This window comes from Pleuronectes platessa, chromosome 18 (genome assembly GCF_947347685.1).
Source record: "Pleuronectes platessa chromosome 18, fPlePla1.1, whole genome shotgun sequence".
NCBI classification, from domain to species: domain Eukaryota; kingdom Metazoa; phylum Chordata; class Actinopteri; order Pleuronectiformes; family Pleuronectidae; genus Pleuronectes; species Pleuronectes platessa.
Genome location: NC_070643.1, coordinates 21,627,070 through 21,651,575, shown reverse-complemented (window position 1 = coordinate 21,651,575; position 24,506 = coordinate 21,627,070). Strand labels below are relative to the sequence as shown.

The following is a 24,506-nucleotide window of genomic DNA, read 5'->3' as shown; positions in this document are numbered from 1 at the left end:
TGAGACGGCGAGGGGGAAGAAACTGTTTTTGTGTCTTTTAGTGAAATTTACATACCTTTTAATTTAAAACAGGCAAATAATAAAACAAAATAAATATATATATATGTACACACACATGTATTTACCTATATACTCAGCACAATCTATCTCCCTGTCTCTATCTTTGCTGCCTCTGTCTCTCTCTCTCTCCTCTGCTCATTGTTTATAATCCCCCTCTCATTCCTCTCAGCCACAGGATTTTCTTTCCTAGAACTCCGTCTAAAGCAGGTTGTGGGTCAGAGATTCATCCTCAAGCCAAGAGAGGGAAACCTCGAATCTAATAAAACCCTGTCGGCGCCGCAGCCTGGAGGGAAAACCCCTGGTGGAGGAGAAGCTACACTTTCTGTGGACAGACAGATTTTGAGGTGGAACACGGTTTTTATGCAGTTTCATGTCAGAAGACAGGAATCAAAACAGGAAGTGGGGTTAGATTTTTTTTAAATTATGCAAAAATGAGTTGCCAAAGTCAAAATCACAGAAATTACTAGTTTACTAAAATGATCCGACATTCAAATCAGAATCAAATGGAACTGGGAGAAAACTCTCCTCTGACTCTTTGAGTGTGCGCAGCCTGAGAGTCCATCAGAGGGTGAAGATGACTTTGGGTCTGCGTGTCCTCTCCTCGTCCTCACAGATTCCAAAGCCTCCTCGGCCAGATGGCAGAGCCCAAAGCACCTGTGGAGGCGGCGGTGCCAGGAGGAAGGCCTCAGTTAGGCCTCAGCACGTCAGCAGGGGAATTAAGTTGTTTTATTTAATACAGAGGAGAGATCAGCGCTTTGCCAACAGAGCTTAGTGTCGATGCCGATCTATACTCGTCCTGCATTAAAGCATCGAGCCGCGGCGCGCAGGGCGGAGCGGACGACCGCAGGGGGTTGTGTCATCAGATTAATGAACAACAGTGGATGAGTTCACGGGTCCTTGTTGCTGTTTGATGATATTATGTCACGAGGCTGTAACTTAGCTTCAGAACTTCCACACTGCCCCTACAGGTCATGTGCATGTTGCATTGTGTGTTGCACGACACGTGAGTCACACAGCGAGCAGCTACAAGCAGAGCTGGAAGGTAACAGAGTACAAATACTTCAAATACTCAGGTAAAGTACAGATACCTGAAAAAGTTTCTCAACCACAAGTATCTATATCTTGCAACATCGGGTGTCATCTTCCCATCATCACACAGCAGAGGTAGAATATATACAGTGTCATATTTGCATATTGCACATAAATGCACTATTGTTGTTTTATTTTCTCTTCAGCTGTTTATATATATATTTAGATATATATACTTTATTTCTATTTTAAATTTTATACTATTTCTATTTTATTTTATAGGTTGTAATTACTTGAGCATTGAAGAGAGCCTGTGACTCAAGCATTTCACTGCCAGCGACTGCTTCATGTTATTTTTGTGCATTTGATAATAAAAAAATCTTAAATCTTGAATCTTGAAATGGGAGCTGAAATAAAACGAGGGAGTTTTCCAAAGCTTCCTCCAAAGTTCCTCCAAAGCTTCCTCTGCTAACTCCTCCTCTCCCTCGCAGCAGTAAATTATCTAAAGTAGTGTGAAATACGTTTTTATGAGCTGGCAGAGAAGTGATGAAGAGGAGAGGGTTGGTCACAGGTCGTTACAATCTGACCTCTGACCTCAGGTGCTTCAGAGGGAGCAGGTTTCTCTGTGTTGATGTGTTCTCAGGCTGGTTGACAGCCGAGCAGATCCAGGATCAGCAGTGAAAACTCAGCTAAAAGTTTCTGCCGTCCGGATTCCAACCTCTAAGTCTTCACGGGCGTCAGGGTCACAGGCAACTGTGGAAATGATTCGCTTCCTGTTGTCACCTCAGTTGATCGGGTTTGTTCTCACAGAGGAAAGTTATCAGGCAACGTGTCTGTGCCAGGTTCAGTCAGCTGACCTGATCACAGCGGGGGGGGGGGGGGGGGGGGGGGAGCTGCAGGGCGTCCATGCTTTCCATTCGATCTTTGACTTGTGACACGTGACAAAACCACATCTCACCTCTCATGACTTCTTCACAATGATGACATGAAGCACACAATGATTTGTGTTGATTTATTTTCTTTTACATGGAGGCTGTTCATTTAAAAATTTGAAATAGTTAGAGTCCAATTTCTCTTTCAAATGTTGTGACACAAAGTTTTAAAATAACGTGTCATGTTAAATAAATACATTTTTTAATATCTAAAATAAAAATCTGCTGTTTTAATGTAATGACAGAAATATATGCTGTATTTATTAATCTATACTATAAATATTATAAACACAGAGGTCATCTTTTTTGAGGATATAGTTTGTGTTGTTCTTGACGTAGATTGTGTTATTATATTAGTATTGATTAAGTAATAGTATTGCAGACCTGCATTCATATATCACAGTTCAACACAAATCAATAATGCATTTCTTCTCACTGCTATAATTTATTGTAATAAGAAACAGAAGGTGTTTTCATAACTGACGGAATATTCCAGGATACCATCAGCTGCAATTAAAGCAAATTTTACTGATGTAATATAAATATGTTCTCATAACTCTGTAGCTTCATAACGTATAAAATCAGTTTTGAAATGAAGAAGAAATTCAGTGTGAGCTTATTAAAACCTGTGAGTGATGAGTCCAGAAGCAACTGAAGGGTTCAGTAAATCATCCTGTGAAAAATAAGAATTATTCTCTAAACAAACACAATAAACAGATTTTCTCTGTCTTTGTTTCTTTTGCTAAATAAAAATTTAAAAACCAAACCAACATGAGATCATTCTGCAGGAGTTGTGTGTCCTGGAATGAGCCTCCTGCAGTTGTGTTTGTGAAAACACTTTGATGAGACCTGACACGGCAGCTCAGGGGTTCACATGGGCGTCGCCCTGGCTCCTCGTCAGGATGATCCCGTTTAATTGACTAATCCCGAGCGGCTGATTCGCTGCTCGCAGGCAGAGCCTCAGTGTTTGTGTTGGACTCGCCAGCTGCTCACACAGGTAGGAAACAACCCGCACAACACCGACACCAGGAAATATCAACACAACAACGACTTCACCAGCAGAACCAGTGGAGCTTTTCTTCTGGGGCTGCTGGTGCTGTCACTTTCATTTAATCAAGTAAATTGAGTTTTGCTTTTTTTTGATTGAGGACATTTTTCAACATGTTTTTCTCTTTTCTGTAACTAACTTTTTTTATAATTAATTTTGATTAAACAGCTGATATACTCACAATATATACTCACAACTTATAAAATGATGATTTTTAACTTTATTTTATTTAATGTAAAAAAAGTTTGATATTGTTTTACTTATTTGCATTAAGATAAATAAGAATCAAATTAGTTATTGATGATTTAAATTTGTGTTATTTATTATGTCCTATGTCTAATTTGATCAGCCTGTTCGTCACAATTACACATAATAATACAAATTTATATTTTCTTTTAACCGTTGAAAACTGAGGTAAAGGAAATGTAGATTTATCTTTTTGTTAAAATCTGGAAAACTTTTTAAAGACAAAACATTTTGAGGTTTTTTAATGAGTTCAGTTGATGTGCTGCAGTCCACAAAGGAATCAATACTTATTGATTTCAGTTGCAGCTGTGCAGTACTGTGTAGTGGATTGATTGACCCAGTTTGAGGCTAATTGCAGTGGACTGGTTTCAGTGGTGAGACACTAAACACATGGAGATGTTGACTGAGCTGCTGGTTAACTTGAACCCTCTGAGGATCCTGAGCCGTGTGGACGTGGGCTCGACCGTGCAGAGTCCACTTTGACTTTGACTTAGTCTTAATTGACCTTCATTAACATGGCTCCTCCAGACTCTGGTGTTTCTTTCACGTTGGTTTTCACTGCACATTGAAAATGAAAGATGAACAACTTCCTGCACACGTTTTAAATGCTTGATTTTCAGAAGGCAACAGAAATAGAAGAAGTAGTTTTGATTCGATGAGTTTCTCAAAATGTGTCAAGTAACGTCACCAAATTGTAGATATTAACAAACTAGATTGGAACCACATGATTACCATCCTGTCCTCGCTCTAGAAGACGTGATTGAAGTTCTCCTATTCCCATTAAAACCTGGCTTTCAGTTTATCTTTAAACAACCAATGAACAGAGACTTTCCAAAAACCTTCTGAAGCTCCACAATTCAAATGTTGGATAAACAAACAAGCAGATCGTCTCTGACCTGAGTTTAACTTTGTCCGTGACAACTCTCTCTGGTATTACTGACGGCTGATTGGCTTAACGAGCTTACCAAGCTGCTTCTGCTCTCCTCACAGCACTTGCTTCTCGCTGAGTCTCCGGCCAGGACCAGGACACTGCAGCGCTCCTGAAGCTTCTGTTTCCCTCGTCCACAGAGCAGAGGAGGAGCATCAACGGCTCTGAGTCACACTCGGATACACCGGTCAAACTTTGCCAACGCTACCGACAATGGGCAACAGCAAGAGCGGCGCTGTGTCGAAGGAGATCCTGGAGGATCTGAAGCTCAACACCAAGTTCTCAGAGACCGAGATCGCCCAGTGGTACGAGAACTTCAAGAGGCAGTGTCCGACGGGCCGCATCTCCAAAGAGGAGTTCCAGAACATCTACAGTAAGTTCTTCCCAGACAGCGACGCCGACACGTACGCCCAACACGTCTTCCGCTCCTTCGACACCAACGATGACGGCACGCTGGACTTCAAGGAGTACATCATCGCCCTCCACATGACGTCCACAGGGAAGACCACGAGGAAGCTGGAGTGGGCCTTCTCGCTGTTCGACGTGGACAAGAACGGGTACATCACCAAGGCAGAGGTCAAGGAGATCTGCACGGTGAGTTCTGGGGACAGGGCGGCAGCGTGTTCATGGGGACGGGGTTTCAATGCAATGAAAAAAAACATTGCAGCAGAATTGATTTTGTGTCTTCCGCCAGTTTGAACCAAAAACCATTTTTCAAAATAAAGTGCTAGTTTGAATTAGCAGGAAATTTGGCAAAAGCTTTCACCTATTTAATTTATTAAACACCTTGGCACCAGTACAGAAAAGACCATGTGAGGACACTAATCAGAGACTTTGGAAAATAGGGTTTAAGTTTTTATAAATGCACAGATAATTATTCAGTCTGCAGAAGGTGTGAATCCCAGATTCAACATCCTTTGACATTGTCTTTGCAGTAATCGTCTCTTTAAGAAAACCAGAAGATCTGGTTCCGTTAATCTGTTGAAAGTCAAAATGCTTCTGATGCTGATCCAGTATATTTTGGATCCAGTCGGTTGTAGAGAAGCTGCCAAAACGTTGATTATATGTTTATGACATGTAATCACAGATGTAGAATCACATCCAGGGCACCGCAGCAGTTTGTTGCTGTTTCCATCAACAGACACACAATCAGCTCACGGACGTGTGCTCGAGATTAAAGGAGGATTTAGGGCCGATGGTTGTTCTCTGTGAGTCGACATGAAAGTAGAACGTGAACTTTCTATTACAGCAGAATTCATCTGGCTTGTTTTTGCCAACAGGCCATTTTCAAGCTGATTCCTAAAGACGAGCTGTCTGCTCTGCCCAGCGATGAGAACTCCGCTGAGAAGAGGGCCGACAAACTCTGGAAGTTCTTTGAAAAGGGCGACAATGGTGAGAGTAAAGAAATGACGCCATGTTGGATGAACACGTGACTTTTTGTGTTCTTGTTTCTGGTTTTGTGCCGTTGTTTATGTTCCAGTCGTTTCAGTCACGTGATCGTAACTCTCTTCTTTCCTCCGTCCAGACCGAGTTGCAGAGGGAGAGTTCATCAAGGGAGTTATGGAAAATGAAGTCGCTCTCCGCTTGATTCAGTATCAGCCTCTAAAGTAACTGTTGTGTCAGATGTGTTGGTTCTTCATCTCTCTCCACGTCCCCCCCCCCCCCCCCCCCCCCCCCTGCTGATGCAATGACACCTGACAGCACCTTCCCAAGTTGTGAGCACATAGCAGCTGGGATCAGTCACCACATCGCTCCATGTTAACCAATGAACAGATGTCTTTACCACACAGAGCAGAAAATACATGTTAGAGTTAAAGGTTCAGTGTGTAGGATTTAGTGACATCTAGTGGTGAAGTGTCACGTTGCAGCCCCCCCCCCCCCCCCCCCCCACCCACACACACACACACACACACACACACTTCCAAACATGAACGAGAACCTGTGGTAGCTTCAGATGTCGTAAAAACCTAAAAGGTTTAGTTTGTACAGTCTGATCTACTGTAAAAAAAACATGGCTGCCTCCATAGAGAGGAGCCGCTCCGATGTTAATATGAAGTATTTACATATAAAGTATTTAAATATAAAGTATTTACATATAAGGGCCCATTCTAGGGTAAAGAAAACAAGAATTTGTACAAATTAGATGATTAAACACTCGTGAAAACATCACTAAGATTATTTTATATTCAATTTCTCATTTCTGCCAATAGATCCTTTCACCTACATCTTACACACTGAACCTTTAACCCCCCCCCAGTGGACCGGTGTCTGTCTGTCATGAAGCAGACTGCAGCGCTCCCTCATGACAGTGTGGCCTGAATGATAAACTTTTATAACTAACTTTAAATATATAGATTTTTCACTAGATCTAAATTTATAAAGCACGTATAGAATTTCTAAAAAGTGTCATATTAACTTTACAAATGTGATTTGTGAAGGTGTTTCCGCAGCTCGACCAACCTTTCACTATCATAACACGTTGCATGAGTTCAAGTGACGCTACAGTTATGATTATATGTTCTTCTCACCTGAGCAGCCCATGTCGGAGTCTGGAGTTTCTACCCTGAGGTGTTTCTTAAAGCTGCAGTAAAGTGCAGTGCTTGATTATTGTGAAACTTTGTGTCTTTGACAGTGTGTAATTCATCATGTGAGCGTTCTAGTAAAGTGCTGCATATTGGAGAGTAGGTTTGTTTGTGTGCAACATGTAAAACGTGCTGGATTTGAACTTTACATTAAATTCAGAAAATCAAATTAATGAAATTGTGATCAGACGTAAACACTTTTTTCTCTTCCAGTGTTTTTCGAGGTCTGTATTAAAAAAAACAGACGACATGACTGTCTGTAAAAACAAAGTAAATTACATCTGGTCAAAAGTCAAACTCTGATCCTCTAATCCACATTCCCCACTGTGCGTAGTTCTGATTAGGAGCAATTTTCCCTTCTGTGGATTATCCAGAACAACCAGGACATTGTTCCACTGCCACGTCGGCACCAGAGTGAGAATCCTTTCACCCGTGTTGAGTTGTGGACGCAGAGGACATGTGGTTTGTAGGAAGTTGAGGGGGTCAGGACTTTGGGGGGCTCACCAGGTTTACACCCAACTGAACCCAGAACTGGAGGGACCATGGATCCCCTCAGGACTGGGAACTCCTCGGGAGGCGGGGCTGACGACCTCCACAGCCTGAAACCAGATGAGCAGGAAACAACGGAGCGAAACCTTTTATCTTTTCTGTCTTTCTCCAACATATTTAGCTTGTTTCCTTTCCTCGAATAAATCTTTAAAAACAAGAGCTGAAGCCTTTCATTCCTCCCCAGATCTCCAGATGTTCACATCTGTCCCGGCTTCACAACGGCCGAGTTCTTAAGTCGCACAAGACAAACGCAGATAACAGTATTAAAGATTAATATCGTTTCATAATGAGAAGATCTACTTTACTTTCTTGCCCCAAATTCTGGGAGACGTCTGCCGGTTCCATGCCGAGGTCAGATTCCTTTGTCCTGATTGAGCTCAAATATATTTAAGGGATTAGTGATGTCACTGATGACGTCATCAAAAGTCACTCTCCACGTGGACGGACATTAATCAGACTTGTAAATTATGAACTGAGAATCATATTCAGATTGAAAATGCGATTAAAACTCAAAACAAAATGATTCAAATGAGGACGGACACAGACTGTTGTGTGAATAAATGAATAAATTAACCCTTTCATCTTCTGGATCAAAGCAAATAAATCATCTGCGTCTGAAGTGGTGTGAAACTTTCATCTTACATAAACTGTTGTATAATTCAAACTCGTAATTTACATTTTCAATTACTCTCACATACTGTCCCGTGACCCCACAGCCCCGCTCATCTGCGCTGCACGGCCTTTATTATGTCAATCTCTCTCTCTCTCTCTTATTCCCCTGACTGGGGAGATTATTGACATAATCTTCTGGGCAGCATTTGAAAGCATCTGTCTTAACATCCAAATCTGTCTGTCGCTGTAATCGTTGATTCGAGCCTTCTTCTCTTTTTCAAGGTACAAACACGCGTTACTGCGTTTGTCTGCGGTTTGAAGTATTCTTATAGATTTATATACTTCATCAGATTACCTGTTGTGTTGATAAAAAACCTGGAGAATCTGCTGCTGCGTTTGTCTTAAGTGAAACAACAGATGATTCCACAAGTTTCTACATATCATCACAGAGTGAGTCCTTAACGAGTCTCCTCTGCTGTGGGAAACTCCCCCCGAGGTTTATCAAGACTCAAAGAGTTACTGGTCCATTAGTGAAGAGCTCGCTGCTGAGAGCTCCTCTCATGAAGAAGGACGGAGACTCGGCTCAAACAGATTTTCGACAGTGAAGCTGTTGTGTGTTGATAAAACATGCAGTGATTTAATTTGTCACCAAACTCATTCATACAAACAATGAATAAAAAAAAAACTGTGAATAACACTTTAAACCACAGTCACAGCCAACGCAGTGAAGTTCACAGACTCTATCACATCATCCATTAAAGTTTCATTACATATAAATATTGCTTTCAATAACTGCTCTTTTTTATCGTATATGCGATAATGTTTGTTTTTCTTTGCATATCATCACAGAAACATAATTTTATACAAATATCAACAGGATTCAGAGTTTCCATTGGCCTGGAGTCCTTTAAACACATTTAACCATATTTTACAATCACAACTGTCTTTATAAAAATGAAACAAATCCTTTCTCACACTGATCTTTCCGTCAATGTCCTAAAACAAATCGATAATTTAGTTTAGAAAGATCAAAGGTACAGCTGGGTCTTTGAGGTTGGAGCAAAATATGATGTTTTAAAATAAATCCAGGAGAAGATTCAAATTGTAAATCAAACAAGCTCAAATGACCCGAGTCTTATCTACACACACTGATATTTAAGTTGGTGGAGACCAAACCGGAGCCACAAGGGAAGTGAATACTCATCAGGTGGCCAGAGACACAACAATAGAAAAATAATGTTGCACTGCGTGAGTCAGAAAATCAAAAGACAAATCAGTGTGTGACTGCTGCAAACAAAGAGTCCAGAAATACAATGTGCCATAATTATTATTAAACTTTGTATATACAAAAGTGGGCGTGGTTCCAGTGTCGTTCATCCAAGTTCTACAGAGTCTCAGCAGAGTGAGTCCTCTCTCTCCTCCTGCAAAGCGTAATCTATCTCGTCCATCTCCCGTTCGCAGTCTTCACATCCTTCAACGCAGCATCCTTCCATCACCACCAGTCCGTGAGGGTCCCCCAGCCGCCCCACTCCCACTCCAGCTACTCCCATTCCGCCCACTGCTCCCACTACCATTCCCACCCCATTTCCTCCAGGTCCCATTCCTACCATCCCTCCCATGGAAGGCATTCGTCCCATTCCTCCCATTCCTCCCATGGAAGGCATTCCTCCCATTCCTCCCATTCCTCCCATGGAAGTCATTCCTCCCACGCCAACTCCTCCCATAGCCATCATTCCTCCCATGGCCGTCATTCCTCTGACTCCTCCCATGGCGGTTATTCCTCCCACTCCTCCCATAGAAGTCATTCCTCCCACTTCCACTCCTCCCATTCCCATTTCCCCAACTCCAATCCCTCCTCCACCAACGAGCAGCGCTCCCCCAGCTCCACAGGCCAGAGGTCCAACAGCTGGTCCCACCCCTCTGGGCCACGTTGGGTCCATGAGCACCCCCTGGTGGCCGAGCTGAATCAGCTGGCTGACGGAGTAAACCCCCGCGCCTCCCCCTCCGCCGCCGCCTCCTCCTCGGACGACCTCCTCATAGGAAGGGGCTAAGGTGGCAGCGTGGGCCTCCTCCAGCCGCACCCGGGCCCGGTGCTTCATCTCGATGAGGGTCTTTGTGTAGGAGTTGAGTGTCGCCACGGCCGCCGCCATGCAGCAGCTAAACGACAGCCACGCCATGCTGAGGAGTCATGGGGGGGGGGGGGGGGGGGATTTTAATTAGAGATGAATGCTGATTAATACACAACGGCTGCTCTCTGAGATCAAAGCAGTTCCTTTGAAGTTAAATGAAACCTATTTGTTTAAACTCACGCGAAGGACCATCCGTAGTCCCAGCTCTGTGGCCTCCAGTCTTTGGGTCCGATGCTGACGGTCATCTGGAACACGGTGGTGTACATCATGTGCGCCATCATCCCCATCAAACCTGATGGAGGAGGAACACAAAGACAAACACAGGGTTTGTTAAAGACTCGGTCCAACAGGTTAAAGAGTTTGTTCTGAAACCACACAACACACAGTGTCGCTCACCAGAGAGGACGGTGCACATGGCGGCATAGGCGTTGATCTTCAGGGCGTTCATCTCCCTCCCTGCACAGAGGCAAATGGACTCCACCCACATCAGCAGGAACCCCATGGCCAGGAGGCCGATGTACATGAACTCACTGATGACGGACAGCCAGAGGACGCCTGGAGGCAGCAGGAGGGGGTTCATCCTTTATCTCTGTGTAACTGTGCTCTTTAAGAAACGTGTTCTGCTTCGACTCAAAGTGAGGAGCTCGTACCAACCTTGAGTTTCTCCTGGCGTCAGCTCGATGAAGCTGCGACACTTCTCCACCTGATCCTCACCTGAGAGAACAAGACAAGTGTAACCACTCAGATCCTGGGACCAAGATGAACGCGGTGGAGTCGAGATTCTTCAGAGTCGCCTTGAGTTTAAAAAAGGTTCTGAACATCAACCATCAACATTCCTGAGTCGAGTCTGTGACTTCAGGTTCAAACCCAGATCTGCTTTGAGCTGCTGAACGTGAACCAATCACACGTCTCCTCTCGATGAAGAATACAAGCCAGTGATAACTGTTTGTTTGCAGGATGCACACGTTCATCTTCTGAGGATGATGATTCAGTGAAGAATCAAACCAGGATCAAGTTATAAGAGCAGATTTTAAGTGTCATTATCATCAAATTGGTTTTAAATAAAATGACTTTTGATGACCTATACAAGCCTGGACTGAAATGATCCAGGCTTGTATAGATGATAGTCGTTCTTTAGAAGGTTAAAAAGCTTTGACACCAGTTTAGTCGACCTGCGTTTCAGCCTCGTCTCTACAAGTCACAAGTTCCAGTGCTGGACTCTCAGTTTCCCACTGAGCTGCTTCAAATCAACTCTCTCACCATCATTCCTGACAACACACACCTTCATTGTGCTTCTCACAGGAGAGCCAGAAGCCCGTGTGGAAGTACCGCAGCATGTACTTGTCCTCGCCCGTCTCCCAGATGTAGTGGACGGCGTTGGCCAGCTGCTTCCTCCTCATCCGGGCCAGCTCCTCCTTCTGCAGCGGAGTCAGCGTCAGGTTGGAGGTGGGGTTCTTGGGGTCCGGGGTGGGGGCCTCTGAATGGAGGAGCAAAGAGACAAGATGCTACATGCAGAGTCTCTTTATGACCAATATGAACAAGAGACTGTGACATTAATCCTGCAGCGGATCCTCTGCAGGTCACAGTGTGAGGAACAATCTGCCACACGGCTCGTTGGGTAATTTATGGTCTTTCTATGTCGTGGAAATTGAATCGTACATGGAAACAAATAGGCTTAGAGCTCGAAGATAAGACCGCGGGTTAGAGAGTCCAGATAACATGCAGCTGCAGATACAAAGTTCTGAGATTAGCAACAAAGCCGGGATTATGTGAATCTCTGCAAGTGCAAAACGTTGAATGTGGGGTTCAAGAAAAATCATTTGAAAAGGCTGCATTAAATAATATGGAGTATTATTTTTTACATTTAAAATAACTTTCATTAAAAGTTAGTTACATTACAAATATCAGCACTTGTCAGTCCCAGTTATTACACGTTTGTATTTTATACATCGTTTAATAACCATAGATTTGGAATTTGCTGATTTGAAAATGTGTATCAAGGTTAAATCTGGGAAACACTAGATTCAAATAAAATGTTAAGTTTCAAGTTACATGCATATGTTCCTTAAAAAGCATTTTACAAATGAATCATATTAAAATACTGTTTAAACAACATTTACGTGTGAAAAGAATTTCCCAATTTTAACTGAGACGACATTTCACTCATAAAATGACCAGATTAAGTTTATTTGTTCATTCGGTTTGTGGTTCATTATATTTGAGTTCATTGTGGATGATCCAGCTCTGAAGTCGTTCGACCTTAAGTGTTCAACCTTTAAAGTTTACAAATGGCGGATGTGTATGATTGAAACGTACACCAGGGGGAGCCGTGTAGAAGTTGTGATATCTGCTTTAAAAGTGTCCCCCCCCCCCCCTCACCTGTGGTGTATGGTTGGCTGTCATTCTGTCCGCAGTTCTTCAGCTTGACGGGCGACAGGCACAGCGGCTTCACCACCTTGTGCGTCCCCTCGCACCAGTAGGAGGTGCAGAACGCCAGCACGGACAGGGTGAGGGCCAGGGAGGTGAGGGACAGGGACAACAGGGAGCGGTTGCGTCTGGACATGTTCTCCAACATGGCTGCCTCTCCACGCAAGACACACACGTGATGAAAGATGGAGACAGGACGAACCTGGCTGCGGCTTCGTAAGTTCAAAAATGGCCGTGAGAGGCCGCAAACCAATCAGGACGCAGAGGCGGGGGGGGGGGGGGGGGGGGGGAGAACAAGTAGAACAAAGATCAGAGGAGAAGAACAGAGCAGAGGTTGGATGGAGAGATGGGGGAAGTGTGGAGGGGGCTTAAGAAGACAACAGGCGATGAGCGGAGGTCAAAGGACGGAGGACGAAGATGAAGTGTGGGCAGATTTAATCACTTCCAGTGAGTTAGAAAGAAGAAGAGACAGATGTGAAGGCCAGAGATCAGTAGTTCATGACATGTACATGTCGTCTTCGTCTTCTTCTTCTTCTTCTTCTTCTTCTTCTTCTCGATGCTACGGCACGAGCCAGGCGAGACGCTTGACTCCGCACATTCCCTCTCCCGAAGCCGCCGCTCTACCCCATCACAGCTCACACCTCGTCTCCAGCCGTCTCCTCTTTGGACGAAGATAAACGTCTAAATCTTCTCCCCTCGATTTTGCGACTAATCGGTCTGGCGCTCAGGGCACCTCCCGTTCTCCAACCTGCTCCTCCACCTCTCGGGGAGCGATTAGTCCAGAGTCTCAGGCCCACGTCTGGTCAACCTACCAACCAATCTGGTAATCTGTGTTAATCTGGCAGAGTTAGGTGGATGAGATTAATGCTCGATGTCTCTGTCTTTGTCTGGACGACCACCTAAGAGGAGGCAGAGGCAAACATCTGGATTAACAGTCATCAAGAAAGAGTCTAACAGCGCTGAACTCCATCATGTTTAAGTAGTTATTTGTGTACTATTACTATTTAATGTATATAATTACATCATTTTCAACATAACATGGTCTGAACACAATATGTTTTTAGTTTGAACTCTTGTTTTTCTCTGTTCTCAGGTTCTCATTGTCTGTTTTTCAAAGTGTGATGATTTGTTTGTGGACTTTATGTCTTTATGGATCTGCTGAACCTCAAGTTGAAGATGAAGAACATAAACTACGACTCTCCTGGGTTCAGATTCTTTACATCTCACCATCTTCAATATCTAATAAATCCAGAACATGTTTAGATTTAAAGCTGATGCTGAAGTATTTATATTTAATGTCACTTTGACTATTTGTCATCTCATCGTGAAAACGCTGCATCAATGCAAAGTATCACCCTTTATAATACAGTGTAATAATTTATTTCTGATCAACTTTCATTTACAACACACCACAGATTTTAAAGAGCACAATGAGAAATATCATTGTGACAAAAGCTATACGAGAAAAATAAGAAACAATCATAATATAACTCTGTAGGTAGAATTCAGTCACGTTCCTTCCTGAGGTCCCGCGGTGAAATATGATATATCATTTTAACTTCATTACATTCACTTCACTTCTGTAAGTAGCTCTGGAAAAATGTATTGAAATAAAGTTGAGCAGAGTTCGATGCAGCAGCAGATCAGTGAGGCTGAGGAGATTGTCGCTGAGTGATTAAAGTCTTTCTCTCTGACTCGCTCATGTAACCTCACTTTAATCAAATCACTTTATTCATAAGTTATTACGTGGCGATCGGCCAGCGAAGCGTTGAGGTTTAATTCAGCTGTAATCCAAAGTGTCCAGACACATTGTCCTGCTGCACCTGAGTGATTAACATCTGAGGCTCACACAGGAGCTGACCCACGGACACACAACTCACATCCAGGTTTTAATCCCAAAGACTAAAGGAACATGAATCCACCGTCCAGCAGCAAAAAGCTCCACAACTACTAGAGCACTGGGTTTACTGGGACACATCATGATGAGCTGAAATCTGTCCCTCGTGCATGTGATTGAAAATCCAGCTGCAGTTCACACTCAGCTCCTGATCAGCTTACACTCACACCACAGATCTAAGAAGTGAGAAACAAGTGGACTCACCGTGTCCGGGAGCAGGAGACGCAGGAGTCCTGGTGTTTTCTTCACCTCTGCTCAGACGTGGATGTCGGTCGCCCTCACCTTTCCTCTGTGCGTCCCTCCCTCACCACACCCTCCTGCGTCTTGGGTGAGTTTCCATCAGAAAACCACCCAGATTTCTCTCTAATCCTCACAAGTCCCATCTGTTCCTTTCCCTCCCCTTTGCTCCCGATACTGTGTCAACTCCTCCACACTCCCAGCTCCCTCCCTCTCTTTCTTCATCTCTGCCTCTCGTGACCCCCCTGACCTGTCGTCCTATAGTGATTAATTTGAGAGGATGGTATGGAACAGATGATGAGTTGTTGGTTCATGGTACAGCTGCTGTAAACTTCCAGCCTTGTTAACACCAGCCAGTGCTGAGCTGGCTTTAAGCAATCTCACGAGTGGAGAGACCTTGGTCTGGATCTGCGATTGGAAAATGAGAGGAGGAGCTTTACTGGTTTCTCTGCATCAGTGGGAGTCGTCTGACACAGAGACAACTAAAACATCAACAGATCCTTTAAATCCAACCAGTTAACTAACAGATCAGCGAACCAACCAGTAAATAAACCAGTAATGCAACAAGCCAGCTGACCAGTAAACCAACCAGTAAATAAACTAACCAGCCAACCAACCACTAAACCAACCAGTAATGCAACCAGCCAGCCAACCAGTAAACCAACCAGTAAATAAACCAACCAGCCAACTAACCGCCAGCCAACCATTAAACCAACCAGTAAACAAACCAACCAACCAGCCAGTAAACTAACAGACCAGTGAACTAACCAGGAGGCTGAAAAACCTGATGAGTCCACTGCACTCTACTTTTTTCAGCTTTAAACATCTCAGAGTTATACTCATATATTTTATATATTATCATTATTATGATGAATACCCCCCCCCCCCCCCCTCTCCCCCACTTCTCTCCACTGACCAGCAGGTCGAGGCCCCCCCACCCCTGAGTCTGGTTTTCATATCAGCTGTATTTTGATAATCATCTTCTCAGCTGTTGATCTGAAGCATTGTGTGTTAAAAAGGCAGCTTGAGGACTGAACTGACCATCGTGTCCTAGTGTAACTCAAACTGATGAACTGATCCACAATCTGTCCGCGCTCTGTTTTTAGACACTAAGCTCTCCCCCCCGCTCATGAATGGGGAGACTCGGATCCGGCTCAAGCGTCAATCCTAAATTTCCTCTGCTTCCCATCAAATTCTGTAATGACCCGACCCGACTCCTCTTCCCTCATGCTGATCATGAATGAGTGAAACACAGGTTCCATCCAGATTAAACAAGACTCAACTAGAAGGAGGAGAACCTCCGGCAACAAGACAGGTCAGAGTTCAGCAATAATAAAGAACAGATGTGGAACAAATCATTTTAAGAAATCTAAAAAAATAAGCATCAAATTGTAAAGGCCAAACTGTAACGGCTCTCTAAATATGACTGATTATCAAGATCGGTGCATTATTCTTTGATACATAGCCAAAATAATTTCATATTTTTGGTAATATTTCAAATAAAATTTCCAAATACAGCTAAAATAAAAAAGGCTTGTTTAACTACAGTTAAAGAATAAGACCAGAAGTTGAAGAAATTGAAAAATTGAAAATTGGAAAAGAAAATTTATAAATGATAACAAAATGTCAAGTGACAATTAAAACCGTGACATTTTTAATAGAAACAGTGAAATGGAAAAGCTTCAAGCTGGAATTGTAAAGAGGAAATAAGAAAAGAAAAAATCAAACAGGAAACTCAAAATGCAAAATAGAAAGAAATGATCTTATTGGAAAAAGCACATTTACCATTATTCCTGCACTAAAAAATATATTATGTATATTTAAATTAATATGCAAACAGCTGAGGTATCAACTCTGTACATGAATCCACTGGAATATAGTGAATATGTGCATGTGTGGCCCCCTTGTGGCAACACCAGGGAAGTTGTTTAGAGCCACAGCCGTCCCTTAGAAAACAGTGAAAACAACACGAGTCGCTTATTGTGTCAGTTTATTTCTCAAATGTTCTTTATACTGTCACAGTTCACAACACAACTTTAAATCTGGATACAGAGCAAAATAAATTTATTTTCTGTCTAAATTAAACTTGAGAAATAATAATAGTGTTATGGTCTAATGTTCTTTCAGTCGAATCATCCTCTACTGGAACAAAATAATAGTTTAAGGTCTTTTGAGTCCATTTTCCCACCAGAGATCATATTAAGGAATCAAACATACATGAAGGACATGAAGAGATGTGAATGTCACCATGTCTGTTTCATGGTTCAAGCTGAGCCTGGATCTCATGCACTAGCATTGATCCTGCTGCTGTTCATGTTACTTCTTGAGCCGTAGAGAAGCAGAAGGCTGCAGAGCGACTTCATGTTAAGATGTGTGATATTTCATACAGAGAAGGATTCTGCTCGGACAGCATGCAGGTCAGAATTCTGTTTTTAATGAGCCAACGCTGCAGCTGAACATCACACAACACATTTCTGCCTCGAGAGACAGAGAGAACGACTCAGGGATCAACAACCAACCTCGACAGGGAAGTTCAAGCCACCGCTGGTTACTGAATTGATTGGTGATGCAATGTGACCAGATACCATCACCGCTGAACCATGTGATCACTGGAATCAGATTGAACCAGTTGTTTGAGGCCATGGCTGCACAAATAAATAATCAAGCAATGAATCAATCCATAAATAGATCAATAAATAGTTACTCGTGATTGTAATGCTCTCTTATAAAGTATATTTCAAGGTTTATCTGTGATTTCTTTCACTATTTACATCAGCACAATATACAGCAAATACGCACAAAATTCTTCACTGGTCCCACAGACACACACACACGCAATCAGTTTCCAAAACTTAAGCATGGAACAAAACAAAAAAAAAAAATCAATTTGCTGATGCGATAGATTTGTTTCAAATAAGAAGTACACAGCTTTACACACAGTTTAAATATTACTCTGTATACATCAACCCCATGGCTGTTACATTAACTGGACCTGGGGGGGGGGGGGGGGGGGGGGGAGCAGGTGAACACTGGGGAGCTGATGGGTTCAATGGAAGCATCAACATGTGGTTTCTCCATGTTTGGGCCCTTTAAGGTGCAGGTACATACCACTGCCTGTTAATAATTAATCTATTTGCCATTTATCTTTTTTGCACTTTCCAGGAGACCACTGATTTCTTCCTTTTTGAAAAACCTCCTTCTGAATGTAACGACACACACAAACTGTAACGTACACATTAACACAATCTGTGATCTTATGGCTTAGAAATGGGGATGATGCTGATTAAAGGGCTGAAACATGTGAACCTACACCGTGTGCTTCTTTAACACATTTCCAAATCAATCACATTGTCAGAACAGGAATGGATTATTGTGTTTCCCCCCGGCCTCACTCAGCCCGCTGCCTGACAGCAGCTGCATCGTGACTCCACCTGCGGCCGACGGAGTGGATCCTCCCGAAAGACCCACTCCAGTTTGAAGATTCCCTCCAAAGAAACTGGACTGACCCATTCCTGTTTCCAACAAAGGGGGGGCTGCCCAGGGATCCCCCACAGGACGTCCAGTCTGCACCGGTCCCACTCCCCCACAGGGGTGCTTCATGTGAGGTCCCCCAGAAACAGGTGGTGTTGTTCTAGTAGCTGGAGCTGCCTGAAGCGCACCGAAGCCTGAATAGGATGCTCCCATAGCGTAGAATGGTAGCTGAAGATGGGGGGGTTCACTGGACGGATTAGCAGAAGATGCGCCGTGGGGGGACATAAGGGTGGCACCAAAAGGACTCCAAGGTAAGGGAGACGTATCAGGAAGGGACACCCCGGCAACAGCCCCTGATCTGAGCCCAGGGCCTGACGACATGGATTTGAACAGGCCTGGGAAAGTAGGAAAAGTAACGGCCGGACAGAGGGGGGGTGTGGGGAAGGAGGGGGGGGGGGGGGGGGGGGGGGGGGGGGGCGTCGCACAGTTCGAAGTATTCCAGCAAAGAGAAAATGCACCAAAGCAGAGAGAGGAGTGAGAAGAGTTATATTTCTGCTGGTTAATATACATAACACTAATCAGGGTATAGTAGGTCTCTAATGCACACACACGTATACAACAACATCTTTTCACTACACAACGACCACAGGGGAGGGGCACACGATCACAAGGAGCTTCTCCATACAAACCTATTGATAAATATTTGTCAGTCATAGTGTCCCCATTAAGAACTGTATATAAAGATGGACGTGGCAACTCCTGAAAGTGAAGCCAAAGGATCTTGATTGCCCCCTGGTGGCTGGCTGCAGTATAGGTCATATTTCAGCTGGACTCCACGATTACTTCTGCACTGACCCTTATTTAAGATGACGTCAAACGATAGTTGCATCCATATCCAGGATGTTTTAGCTTAATATTGGTACAAAGTGGATAATTGTCATCCATCTTTATTTACAGTCCATGGACCCACTCCTCTCTCTCTCCTGACTGAAGACTTCGGACGGACGGCGGTGAAAAGCATTTGTAACATCACGGACTGACGGATGTTTAGCATGTCAGTGATTCATCAGGCTCGGAGGTCGATCATGCATCCGTTAGAATCAAGTGCGCCACAAATAATTCCACGTGAAGCCGTCGGTAAAACTGGTATTTTCCCGCAGAGTGATGCATTTTTTCTGTCCTTACCGATGGCTTGTGTGTGGGCGGCGGGCGCGTTGTTGGTGAGGGAGCATTGGGTGGCGTTTGAAGAACATAGATCGTCCAAGTCAACTAGCGACGCCCCCGCCGAGCCCAAGAAATGAGCAGTCTTTCTGTACGTCTCCTCTTTGTGCATTGTTCGCTTTCCTGCAATAAAATAAAGGTGCAATTCTACTCTAAAAGGTGTTGTCTTTAGGGAACAGGTCAGGGAGGAAGAGAGAGCAAAGCGAAAGAGAAGGTTAATGCATTAGAACTGTTAGCAGAGTGCAGACTGATTGAAAAGGTGGAGATGAGATGGAGTCACACAAACACAGAAGCAGGCAGACACAGAGTTGAGTTTTTAAGAGTTGCCCGTCTCAGCCGAGCAGCTGGACCATGATGATTCAAATTAAGTTTACCAACACAAAGGTTTAGTGGTTTGAATCAGAAGCGTTTCTTACTGAATACAAAGCAGATGATGATTCACCATGATGAGTAATGGACGGATAGCGTGTGAAAGTGTGAATTGTGTTATACCTGTGGCATTGCTAGTTGCATTGCTTGATTTACCCCAGGGGTCATTGGCTTTGGATGCTCCATCTCCGAAGGGGTCATTGGCTGGTGAGGAGGCCGAGGGTGGAGCAGGTGACCCCCACGCATCGTCTGTGCTGGCTGGAGCTGAAGCTAAGTGGATAAACAGAGCAGATGAGTCAAGACACCACGACAGTAACTTACATATTGACCAATTCCTTCAGTCTCAAGGCGTTGTTAGTTCTGTCATTAACTATTCTGTCCTGGGGCTCAGTCCTCTACGGACAGATGGAAACCAAACGTGAGTTGGTATCAGAGGGTTCACAACATATATACGACCACTCGTGAAAGACACAATCTACAAAGTGAATCCTGAATCCCACCACATAATTACATCCCGACTTTCTAAGAACAAGTCTGAAAGCATTTGTTTAGGTCTTACCTGGGGCTCCCCATGGGTCATTGTCCGGTTGGGATGCATCCCCGAATGGATCAGAATTATTAGTGGCTGAGGTCACAGTGGCCTCATCTCCCCAAGGATCTCCACTGTTTGCTTCCTTTGGAGTCGATGGTGTCTCCCAGGGATCTGACACAGCAGCAGGTGGAGAGCTAGCAGGGGCTCCCCAAGCATCTGCACTCTCCTGGGGGGATGTTGCAGCAGGAGCACCGAAGGGATCTGAGGCATCATTCTTTGGTGCACTAGATGGGAATGGGTCCTCTTTGGGGGGGGTTGTTGGCGCAGTGAAGGCGTAATCTTGTGCAGGTTTGGACGGTGCAAAGAAGGGATCCTCTTTGGGGGGTGTTGTTGGGGCAGAGAAGGGATCATCCTTAGTCGGTTGGGATAATGCAGAGAAAGAATCCCCTTGAGGTGGTGTTGTTGTTGGAGAACCAAAGGGGTCATCTTCTATAGGCTTTGATGGTGCAGAGATAGGATCCTCTTTGGGCGGAGCTGTTGGTGCAGCAAAGCAGTCATCTTGAGCGGGTTTGGGCGGTGCAGAGAAAGGATCTTCTTTAGGGGGTGTTGATGCTGGTGCAGTGAAGAGATCGTCTTTTGGGGCGTTGAAGGGGTCGTCTTTTGGGGCGTTGAAGGGGTCGTCTTTTGGGGCGTTGAAGGGGTCGTCTTTTGGGGCGTTGAAGGGATCGTCTTTTGGGGCGTTGAAGGGGTCGTCTTTTGGGGCGTTGAAGGGGTCGTCTTTTGGGGCGTTGAAGGGGTCGTCTTTTGGGGCGTTGAAGGGGTCGTCTTTTGGGGCGTTGAAGGGATCGTCTTTTGCCGAGTTGAAGGGATCGTCTTTTGGGGCGTTGAAGGGATCGTCTTTTGGGGCGTTGAAGGGATCGTCTTTTGGGGCGTTGAAGGGATCGTCTTCTGTGGCGTTGAAGGAATATTGTTCATCTTTCGATGCTACGAAAGGATCTTCTCCATTCTTTGTTGCAGCAAATGGATCCTCATCCGTTTTAGGTGCTGCAAATTGATCATCAGCTTCAGTTGAACCCCCCCAAGGATCACTGCTAGCTGCTTTTTCAGTGGTGTCCGGTGTTGTGGGTTTGCCCCATGGATCTGTGGCCTCTTTAGGTTCTTTGGGCACTCCCCAAGGACCTGGCTTCACCTCCTCTTTCTCGTCCTTCTCTTCTTTCCGAGCAACAACTTTGACGTTTGTGTCTATGCCTGCATCTTCCCATTTCAGCTCATCGTCACTCAACTTAGCCTACAATATTACATTAATAAAATAAGTTAGCACAAACACTTTTTTAATTACCTGAATTAAAGTTGTGTCTGGTATTTGGTTAAATTAATGTTGTTGAGGTCGCTCTTCAGACAGATTTGCATAATATAAGTGGAGAGTTTGTGCAAATCCATCCACTTGCTACATCTGAGTGACTTGTTCTGAACACATACTCACCCTTCTCTCCGTTTCTTTCTTCTCATTTTCCTGACGAATCCGTTCCTCTTTGCGGGCGGTGAAGGAAGCAGTCAAGTCAGCCACTGAGGGTATGTTGTCTAAGGATGGGAGCCCTGAGGCCCCGGCCACATAGCATGGCGTGTAGCTAGGATCCTTGACGACATCCGAGGAAGAGGCTGGTTAGAAAGGAGCACAAAGAATCAGAGTGTTAGAAGAACAGGGGGGGATTTAGCAGTGATACTTTAAGACAGGAGGTCTCACCTGCGGAGCTTTTTGAAGTCTTCTCTCTGGTCTTCACGGCAAAGTCTCTTTCTTCCTTTAGCTTCTCATCGTCCTCCATTAGAACAAGGACAACCTTGGCCTTCTCTCTTACTGTCCCACCCTGGGACAGATACACTCATATTAGATATCCCATTCTGATTCTGGCTTCGATGTGTAAACGAGTATGATGACATGGATATATTTGTACAAATAATGCGATACTAATAAATAGCATGCACAACCATTTCAAAGAGAGCTAAAAGTCTTAACACGAATCACCTGATCTTTGCCATCTTTTTCCACAAAGCGGTATTCTGTGAGGGCTTTGACGATGTAGATGCTGTCTTTCATTTTCAGAAGCACCCGATCGTCACCGGTCTTCAATAGATACTCCAGCAGTGTCAGGGACTAGTGTGGGAAAAACACCACGAGAGACAAATTTATGACAAACACATGTGTGTATGGCTGACGGTAAAATAAACTGTTTATCGATAGTTTGGTTTTTGTTTTCTTTTGGATTAGGGAACTCACTGGACAACAGGGCAAATGACACATGAAGACTTATCACACAACACAGTACCACAACAGACCATCACAACTTTGCCATCTACGAGTCTATCAGTGTATCCAATGCAAATGTCTCCAGTGTTGTACTGACACAGCAGAATGATACTGAGCTCTTATTACTTATTGGACATTGGCCTAACAGTGTCCTTCACCTTCAGACGTGATCTGAGAAACCCTCTGATGAAAGTTTAATTTCTCTGCTGCTGTACGTGCTCAAGTTACTGCTCACTTATGCTTTCTAATGAATCGATCTTCCGTCCATAAACCCATTTTATACCTGTGTCTGCCTATCGTGGGTTTCCACAGAACATTTGTGATGTATGCACAAGAGAAAAGACTTAAAGAACAACACAGCTTAACACTAAAGACACTTAGTTGGATTAGAAAATAAAAACAAACAAATTGATGTACTTGAAAATGATCTGTTCCTATAAATACATTTACATTTAATGCACAACATCAAATCCATTTTAATGGCAGTGAAGAGGCTGGTAAAACATGGTCTTAACACAAAGTAAAGGGCACTGAAGCGTGACTCTCCCTCCCTGTTCCTCACTTTGTGGATGTGTCTCCAGTTCTTGTCGTCTTTCAGCCGTTTCCAGAGCATCGTCATGATTTCGTTGCAGGCCACCACGTTGTAGGTCAGGTCAGAGAGGTCGGCCATCTGAGTGCTGGATGGGCCCCATGGGTCATTAGACGTAGCCTCTCTCACCTGCAAGGGAAGCAAAGTCAGGAAGTGCAGAGCGTGGGGCAGCCTGAAAGCTGGTGATGTCAGCTTGTGAAGAGAAAACAGACGCTGGAGCCTGTGAGGGTTTGGCAGCAGTGTAGCTCCTTCTCCTTGACACTGGTAATGATTAGTAATCACTTTTGAAATGATGTTATTGGTTGCGTCCTATCAGATCCTCATTTTGGCAAGAAATCTATCTGCACCTCTGAGAAGTTAATGTCTTCGATGTTGTAGAAACTTAAATCAATTCCTCAAAACCAAAGCAATATATTCAAATAATTTTGTTTTCCAATCTCAAATCTATTAGGTGAGAAAAACGTTCACAATTTCAAGAACACTTAAAGACATCTTGAATCAAACAGCAAATAATAACATATGCATTCAGATAACTTTATACGGAAAGATTAAAGCTCACAGTCTCCCTCTACTTGAATGGAACTTCTCGTACCTTGACCTCAGCCTCAGAGTAGTTCTGGACCAGGTTCTTTAGCTGTCGCCGAAGCATAGAGGACGTCATTGTGTGTGAGGGGGGAGGTGGGGAATCAAACCACCACGATCTGTTCAGAAAAAACATGTAAATAATGCTGCAACCTCAAAGACCGAAATAGAAGGATCCACATCCAACCCCTTGTACCTTTACGTACGCCTGAATGTGCTGTGAAAGTCTGGTTCTTCAGTTGCTTGTGCAGATGCTGGGTCAGTGAGCGTTCATCCTGCTGTCCTGTCTGATCGCACTGGCTTGTCTCAGGATGTCAGAAACCAGATCCGGGCGCTGCAAGAAGGCACCAGTCGACATTTAAGAAAAGAGCTGAGGCGACAATGGCAAGCAAGTCAATGCGAATATCAAGCAATCACACTTTGCTTGTATAGCCTGTATCCTCATCCTCTGTTCTTAACGCTAAACTTGGGTGAGGACCAAAGAAAACCCGGGACAGACAGGACACCACGGGAAACTGTGACTCAGAAGAAAGAGCCAATCTCCCTCTAACTGGAAACTATATTGCCACAGATGGTTGTGTGAGAGAAAGTGCTGCACATAGATGCCCTGTATGAATGCTATTTAACCCAGATGGCAAGATATGTCATTAATAGATGAATGGACTGATAGCAAACAAAACAGTCAAGAATAATAAACAAAACAGTCAATAAAAATAATAAAAGGTGATATGAGTCAAGAACAGGTTTGCTGCAGTGAGAAA

The 24,506-nt window shown here is 44.0% G+C and overlaps 3 protein-coding genes across 3 annotated transcripts; 1 reads left to right on the top strand and 2 right to left on the bottom strand.

Annotated features, from left to right (window-relative positions):
* Positions 1-4,456: 4,456 nt before the first annotated feature.
* Positions 4,457-5,854, top strand: LOC128462069 (visinin-like). Its single transcript, XM_053447321.1, has 3 exons — positions 4,457-4,837; positions 5,524-5,635; positions 5,769-5,854. Exons 1-3 carry the CDS (start codon positions 4,457-4,459, stop codon positions 5,852-5,854), a joined length of 579 nt encoding a protein of 192 aa, XP_053303296.1.
* Positions 5,855-8,769: 2,915 nt separating this feature from the next.
* On the bottom strand, positions 8,770-12,690 carry LOC128462063 (germ cell-specific gene 1-like protein). The gene is made up of 7 exons (XM_053447314.1): positions 12,495-12,690; positions 11,398-11,592; positions 10,770-10,829; positions 10,512-10,670; positions 10,296-10,407; positions 9,762-10,164; positions 8,770-9,584 (listed from the first exon to the last, which is right to left on the bottom strand). The coding sequence occupies exons 1-7, from the start codon at positions 12,688-12,690 to the stop codon at positions 9,381-9,383; spliced, it is 1,329 nt and encodes a 442-aa protein (XP_053303289.1). The 3' UTR covers positions 8,770-9,380.
* Positions 12,691-16,649: 3,959 nt separating this feature from the next.
* Positions 16,650-23,860, bottom strand: LOC128462055 (epsin-1). The gene is made up of 9 exons (XM_053447298.1): positions 23,756-23,860; positions 23,137-23,292; positions 22,293-22,421; positions 22,014-22,134; positions 21,753-21,928; positions 20,297-21,557; positions 19,861-20,007; positions 19,333-19,491; positions 16,650-18,542 (listed from the first exon to the last, which is right to left on the bottom strand). Exons 1-9 carry the CDS (start codon positions 23,822-23,824, stop codon positions 18,028-18,030), a joined length of 2,733 nt encoding a protein of 910 aa, XP_053303273.1. The 5' UTR covers positions 23,825-23,860; the 3' UTR covers positions 16,650-18,027.
* Positions 23,861-24,506: the final 646 nt, after the last annotated feature.

Excerpts from the sequence above, each read along its gene's own strand:
- LOC128462069 (XM_053447321.1), top strand. The coding sequence starts at position 4,457 with ATGGGCAACAGCAAGAGCGGCGCTGTGTCGAAGGAGATCCTGGAGGAT. Across the intron at positions 4,838-5,523 it reads AGGTCAAGGAGATCTGCACG|GCCATTTTCAAGCTGATTCC; the intron begins GTGAGTTCTGGG and ends TTTTGCCAACAG. Across the intron at positions 5,636-5,768 it reads CTTTGAAAAGGGCGACAATG|ACCGAGTTGCAGAGGGAGAG; the intron begins GTGAGAGTAAAG and ends TCCTCCGTCCAG.
- LOC128462063 (XM_053447314.1), bottom strand. The coding sequence starts at position 12,690 with ATGTTGGAGAACATGTCCAGACGCAACCGCTCCCTGTTGTCCCTGTCC. Across the intron at positions 11,593-12,494 it reads CAGCCAACCATACACCACAG|AGGCCCCCACCCCGGACCCC; the intron begins GTGAGGGGGGGG and ends TCCTCCATTCAG. Across the intron at positions 9,585-9,761 it reads TGGGAGGAGTGGGAGGAATA|GGACCTGGAGGAAATGGGGT; the intron begins ACCGCCATGGGA and ends ATGGTAGGAATG.
- LOC128462055 (XM_053447298.1), bottom strand. The coding sequence starts at position 23,824 with ATGACGTCCTCTATGCTTCGGCGACAGCTAAAGAACCTGGTCCAGAAC. Across the intron at positions 22,422-23,136 it reads ACTGGAGACACATCCACAAA|TCCCTGACACTGCTGGAGTA; the intron begins GTGAGGAACAGG and ends TTCCCACACTAG. Across the intron at positions 19,492-19,860 it reads TGCAACTAGCAATGCCACAG|GAAAGCGAACAATGCACAAA; the intron begins GTATAACACAAT and ends ATTTTATTGCAG.